General features: G+C 37.2%; 1 protein-coding gene across 1 annotated transcript; it reads left to right on the top strand.

Annotated features, from left to right (window-relative positions):
- Positions 1–3,216: 3,216 nt before the first annotated feature.
- Positions 3,217–6,550, top strand: LOC134817070 (uncharacterized protein DDB_G0287625-like). The gene is made up of 7 exons (XM_063826208.1): positions 3,217–3,271; positions 3,401–3,518; positions 3,669–4,535; positions 4,649–4,824; positions 4,940–5,796; positions 5,977–6,111; positions 6,461–6,550. Exons 1-7 carry the CDS (start codon positions 3,217–3,219, stop codon positions 6,548–6,550), a joined length of 2,298 nt encoding a protein of 765 aa, XP_063682278.1.
- Positions 6,551–7,049: the final 499 nt, after the last annotated feature.

Here is a 7,049-nt window from a genome sequence, read left to right as displayed (position 1 = left end):
TTCAGATCTCTAACTCAATTTTAACATGGTTTTTAAGGCACCTGAATATGGCGATTTTGGGTTTTTTACCTAATTTCGTATAACATGCTGGCGCGTATTTTGCGCAAATTTCTTAAAAACCTCCACATAACTATTTCTTATTCCTGTCATCTTTAACATTGAATTAGAATGTTTTGAACTTAAATATACCTGCAGAACTACTTTCGATGAGTCTTAATGCCTGGAAAACAATAAAGGGGATATAATAGTATAGGGGGTAAATAGTGTTGTGAATATAAGGGCAACGGTTATGCTTGCCAGCATTGTGATATCTGTATGTATATGTCCCGACAATCTGTCGTAAAACAGGGGTTCTAGAAAACCCATTTCCCGATGCTCCTGAAACTTTTTTTGCAGTCAATTTGGTCAACGTCTAGACGCCCTGAAAAATTTCAGATCTCTAACTCAATTTTAACATGGTTTTTAGGGCACCTGAATATGGCGATTTTGGGTTTTTTACCGAATTTCGTATAACAGTGCTGGCGAGTATTTTATACTACTTTATGCAAATTTCTTAAAAATCTGAACATAACTATTTTTTATTCCTGTCATCTTTGACATCAAATTAGAATGTTTTGAACTAAAAATAAATCTGCTGAACGACTTCCGATGAGTCTTAATGCCGCCGCCTCCGGCCGGAGTGCACGCTTCGCGTGCACAAAAGAGGCTTGTAACGTGTACCAAAGGGGGTATAATAGTAAAAGGGGTATAATAGTAAAGGGGGTATAATAGTAAAGGGGGTATAATAGTAAATGGGGAACATAGTATACCCACAATAAATGCAACGGTCGTGCTTGCCAGCACTGTGATAGTAGACAGTAGACACAAAGATCATATATTACTCCTTGATATTCAGTTGATCAATAAATCTGGATACTGGTTAGGGAGGTGAAACATATTTGTTTTGACACGTTACTGTAGAAGTTGTTATTTACCGGGATCTAGAGGACTAGTAGAGGTACTACTGAGTTGGTTGGTTCAAAATGAAACACGCTAAATTAGTTTGATTTCTTGAAAGATAAAGTCAGCAAAGGTTTTATTGGAATGTGGGAACTGAACTCAAATTCATGCGTAACTTACAAATCGGATAAATCTGACATATTTACAATCGGAGCCACGGACAGCTATGGAGGTGAAGGGAGTGTCATTTGATTAGTGTTTCTCAAAAGTGATTGGTTGGTGTTATGACTGTGAAAGGTGAAGGCTGTTATTTAAAAGGGTTGTGTGAATGAATTCGTGGGGGAGGTGCTATGAATTGTGGAAAATGCTTTGTTGAATTAGTTTGAGTTTAGCTGGAGCAGTGGAGCCGTCCGGGAATAAAACATGAAATATTAGTATTATAATAATCACTAAAGTTAAATACTGTACAACTACAATCTTCCGCTCGGAAGTTTAGCTACATTTGAAACCCTCCAATATATTTAGTAAAATTTATTAGGATTATAAAAGAACAAGCTTTATAATTTAAAAATTTTGAATGAAATTGAAATAAACTAAGTTAGACGATAAATACGTGTCCAAATTGGGTCTCAAAGCATGTAATATAAAGACATAAAAGCGTGAATATAGAAACATGCAAAACCACAACAAACCATAAAACTTGCTAAAAACGGGTAGAATATAATTGAACAACATTTTACACCATTTTCTAGTTTTCGCCTCTCGGCCTCTTGTATCGTAGTTAAACATTCGATTTAGACTCGTCTTTCGTTTCACTTACTGTTCGTTAACACTTAGTTAATCCCGTGTTTAAAATAAACGTGTCAAAAGCGTGTAAAATGTACAAACTTCATTTTACACTGTTAACTGGTATTCGTTTTTCGTATTATAAGTTAACGTTATAAATATCATTCGATTCGTCTTTCGTTTCGTTTAATATTCGTTATCTTTATTAAAAACTTTTACGCTTAGTTAATCACGTGATTTGACTCACTGATCATCCAGGGGGCATTATGCGCCCTTTTAGATTACAAAGTTTATACACAATTTTAATGTTTAGGTAAACGAATAAGACTTTCGTGACTTTTCGTTTTAAACTTAAAGGAAAACTTCTTAGTAAATAATTTAAAGGATCATTTAAAATTTTAGTTGTCCATTTAGGTTGGAAGTTGTTTTAGCGAAGAGCGAGTGCGATTAGTAAAATGTCTCGTCGCCCATGATGAGGTTAAGAAATGTTACGGTTATATCAGAGGTCGTACAAAGTATATAGTTGATAGGAGACTATTATAGACTTATAGACTATAGAGGTACTGTGGGTACGGGAGCCTTCTCAACTCTTTAGCCAGGTCTTTATCCTGATTTCCCGGTTCCGACGTTTGTCATAGTTATTTAGTGTATACAATATTGCTTCTAGGTCTTAAGTGATAAAGCCTAAGCGTGTTGTGCTCGCTTGTTTCATCATCTTGCTGAGTCGTACTACTAATTAAAACTAATTGGTATTGAGATTGGAGGGGGCAGGGTAGGAGTACCAAACATCACCTGTATCGTTCACATCTGGCATTTCGCCCCTTTTATCAGGTGGGTCGGATACCCTTACCCCTTAGGTTAGTCGGAATGTGTTTAAGAGTATCGAAATGGACTACCATTTGTTTAGTAATGTAATGGAAGTGTTCTACTAAATAATTCCGTTGAGATAAGACTTTCTTAGTGCACCATGGACCACTGTAGCAGTTTCTGAATTTACGGTAATGTTTGATGGAAGGATATAAAGGTTTCCGGACCAAGACCTTGTCACCTTCTTTGTATGCTATGTGGTACCTTTTCTTTTTATCGTATATATACTGTACATTACGGTGATTCTTGGTGACTTAGAATGGTCAATGTTGGAAGCTGATTAGTTAATCGCTGTCAACTTCAAGTGCTAGAAGAAGTATGGTCCACCAGTATTCTAATCCATTGGTTTTATAAGACCCAATGCCAATGAAATTGGACTGTTTTTCAGGTATTTTCTAATTGAAATCCTTGATTAGAGACAATTCCACCAGTGACCAGAATGTTATGTTTGCACATTTTCACTAGATGACCACATCCCTGCTGTTAATTAGCCACATTTACTCCGAAAACTATTAATTAGATAGTGCTTATAATAAAAGGTTTGCATTTCCTCGTTACTTTCGAAGTTGTTTTTAGCGGTATGTTGTTTTCAGATTCATCATGCTAGACATTAGCTCATAAAATATGAGAGTGGGCCACATTCACACGGATCGTAGTCGGGAACGCAGAGTCAACTCAGGTTGAGATTTTGTACTTTATACGGCTGATATCGTATGTATTATTCTCTGATAATGATTTTGTCTTTTTTCGAATGAAACTTGATTGATAGTTGAGGCAAAATTCAAATCATAAACCTGCGTTCCTTCAGGCAAATCGGACGATTCTTACCACAAAATAAAAACTCCGTCTAGAGATGAGACGGCTCCATCAGATGACGCTACAGATAATGTCTGGAAACCTTCACAAAGTCTAAATCTTGAATCCGAGTACATAAACAGCATATTATAAAATACTATATCAAATACTGCCGGAAACTCGGCTTGAAGATCTTTATCGTATGAATACATTGTTCGATTCCCTACTAAAAAATAGTTACATGCTGTCCTGACGTTATAACTTACCGAATTCCATTTCAGACGGCCGAAAGAACTGAATGAAATAAACAAAATAAAAAAGAAAGACGAGGAAAAGAAGATGAACAAAGATCATGTTTCACGCAGAAAGAGGCAGTCTCAGTTATCTGGAGACTTAACAAAGACAACACCTGCACTTTCTTATTATCCTTCACCATCACTCGGTGATCTGCGACTTACCTCCAAAAGATACCACAGCACACATCGAATTCAGAAAACAACTTCTAACACCATGGAAAAAAATAAACTAGAACTTTCTTCCGATCAGAAGACTGGAGACACCTCGTTAACAGTGGTAAAAAGGAGCATATCAATAACACTGCCCAACCAACTGAACCACAAGTTGAGAAAACGAGTTCACACAACAAACTGCACGGGAGATAGTAAGCAAGCAGACACCGAGTTCAGAGTCAGGTCCTCTAGACCTAGCAACAGTCGACATGCAGAGGGCAGGGGTAGAAAATATAGTGATTTAGATCAACCTAGTTATTCCATTTCTAAAGAGTCAGGCCAAAAAGACCTATCTCAAAGGAAGAAGCATTACTCCTCCTTTCACCATTCAGAACTACTGAACTCGGACCACCAGCCCGATATTAGAGGATTAGTTTACCACTATAACGAGGTGGAAAGAAAGAACAGGTCCAGAAGAGACAAACACAAATCCCATGTAGAACTGCCAGGGATATCAGACCTAGCTAGACGTCACCAGGATCTCCAGGCTAACAAGCTACTTCGCATCAAGCAGGATGCAGAGTGTCAGGAGGCCAAGGAGAGGGTTGAAAGGAGAAGAAGGAGAAGTGCCATGACAGGAGCTGAGCGGAGGGCTGGTAGTATTTCTGACATTTCTCTTGTCAAGACTCGAGATAAAAGGTGACCCTTCTGTTTAATATATAATGGTTATTAAGCATATTGCTTGAAATGAGTTTGCGAGAATATAATGAATTTGTTTTTAACAGCTGATTATTATCAAACCTGTATCTCAGAACCCGAGATAAGGACTCAACAAGGTGTTTAGAGTTGGAGGATAGTCTTGCTAAACTGAGGATAGACTCGGTTCATAACAGTGGGCACCCTGAAAATTACTGTGTACCCACTACTGCTGGTCCGTCACCACCCAGAGAATCTGCTGTTACAGTAAACCTTTCTCAGAGCGACTCTGGTATGTTTGATCTACAACATGATAAGTTTTAGTTAAGTTGTTTGTTCTAGCTGTGCTTGCCAGTTTGCTTGTTATATCTGTCGAAGTATTGTTGAACAAACTTTGTTATCTTCAGAAGCAAATGTGATGACTAAGGATATCGAAGAAGAAATAAGAATCCAAAGAAAACCACAAAACCGATCATCAGGCGTGAGGCTCGTACATCGGTCTAAAACTGACGACCACACCCACGAAGACTCCAGAGATAACAGAAATAATAGAAATAAAAAAGATAACAAAGATAACAGAAATAGCAGAAATAACGGAGATAACAGACACCAATCTACATCAAGATCTCACGTAATAGAATGTAGGAAAGTAGAAAGAGATGAGGCTTCCAAGCATACGCGAAGTTCAGTTCAAAAGATAGAGTTAGTTCCGAGAAAGAATCCGGACAGGGGTTCAGCCTTTGCACCTCGATACAACACCCGACAGAGATACCATACATCAGAAGCTAATTTAGGTGCAGAGGAGTCATTCAGTAAATCATCACCAACTTCAGTGAAAACTGTAAGACCAATATCTACTAGACCCATTAAACCAAGTACAGCTCCTAAAGAACCTCTCAGGTTTAGACAAACTTCACGACTCTCACTGGGACTGGAACCTTATCTTAAAGAAGGTTCGGACAAAAGCTCAGTAGAAAACCATAATTTCGAATGTAACGAAATCGAGATATTAGCCTATAAGGATAAAATACTTGAGACCAAATTGGACATGACGAAACCTGAAACAAATCTTGATACAAAGCTGGAAACAAAACCTGGCACAAAACAAGATAAAGAAGCTGATTCAGCAAACGGAAACATCACTGATGATGAGGCAGACACTCAAAATGACAAGTTGGTGAAAATTTTGAAAAGGATAGACACTCAGACTTTGAAACGAAGACTGAGCCTGGATAAGCTTGATGAACTTGATACCGATGATGAGGTGAGCCGTTAAACTTAGTAACAGTACTTGTAAAATAAGCCTTTTTCAAACGAAGCTGCTTTAACCCATTAGAATGATTAATAAAATGAAGATTCCATCAACCTCAGGTTGAAAACCTAATTTGAAGTTGTGCTGGAAACGCTTGTTTATTTTTTAATAATAAGACATTTTCTCTTTTAGTCGAGCTTGGATCGCATGTTAAACCAGATATCAGCTTTCGTACAAAGCAAATTCTTGAGAAAACGAGCTAAAACCGACGGAGGTCGCAACATCTTACGATTTGGCACGAGTACAGTCCATCTATACGATCCAACCGTAAGTTTAATCTTCCATGGCTAATATTCATTGGTCATGAACAATCTGAAGACCATACTTAAACCTGAACTTAATCACGATGCGTGTTAATTTTAGTTTTTACTGGTTGCTCGATCGAATGAGACTCACGTGATACATATTTTAGTGGTTTTTGAACGAGTATTGTTTAGCCTTATAAAATAAAAAGCTTATAATAATAGTTTCTTTAAGTTTAAGTTTGCTTGATAGTTGAATAAATACGCTTCTTAAGTACGCTTCGATTGACCACCAAGAAATTCATGATTTGAGCTAATAAAAGCTCCTTTGTTTGTGGTTTAGATAATATACTTACTGTTGCTTATATCTATAGGTCGCTCTACAGCCTTTTACTGGATCTAAAAGGCAAGCTTTTACACCACCCAGTATACTGAAGAAAAAGCAGAAAACTGAAGCCTCTTAACTGGTTCAGAATCGCGAGATGTCCACGAGATTGTTGAAATATCTAACACAGACTTCTCAAAAGTTGCCAGTCTCGTACGATCGAGTTATAAAATTAATCCTTTAACCTTGTGTGTAAAACTGGCTTGAGTTTGACGAATTGAAATCTACGTGTTACTTACGTGCTGAGATAATTAAATACAATTCAGTATTACTGTCGCCTATTTTAACAGTACGTCTCAATATCAGTTATTTACAATAGTAACGTACCTAACACTATTAGACACCGCGACTGTTATTGTCTCTCCTTTGTTGATTTTTCATCAAGTTTTTTTCTCAAGCGATATTTTGAAAACATCTTACAGTAATTACTGTATCAATATGTATCTATATTCTATATGTGTTTTGAATAAACGCTATCATAGTTATACATTCCAATATTTAGAATTGTTTGTAATACGAATTCCTCCCTGTATGGTCAATGCATCTTTCGAGCGGTCTTTGCTTCTGGCAATTTCATC

Source organism: Bolinopsis microptera, chromosome 1 (assembly GCF_026151205.1).
Source record: "Bolinopsis microptera isolate Bmic1 chromosome 1, MBARI_Bmic_1.0, whole genome shotgun sequence".
NCBI classification, from domain to species: Eukaryota; Metazoa; Ctenophora; class Tentaculata; order Lobata; family Bolinopsidae; genus Bolinopsis; species Bolinopsis microptera.
The sequence above is the reverse complement of the archived record's forward strand: the minus strand, read 5'-3'. Positions and strand labels throughout refer to the sequence as shown.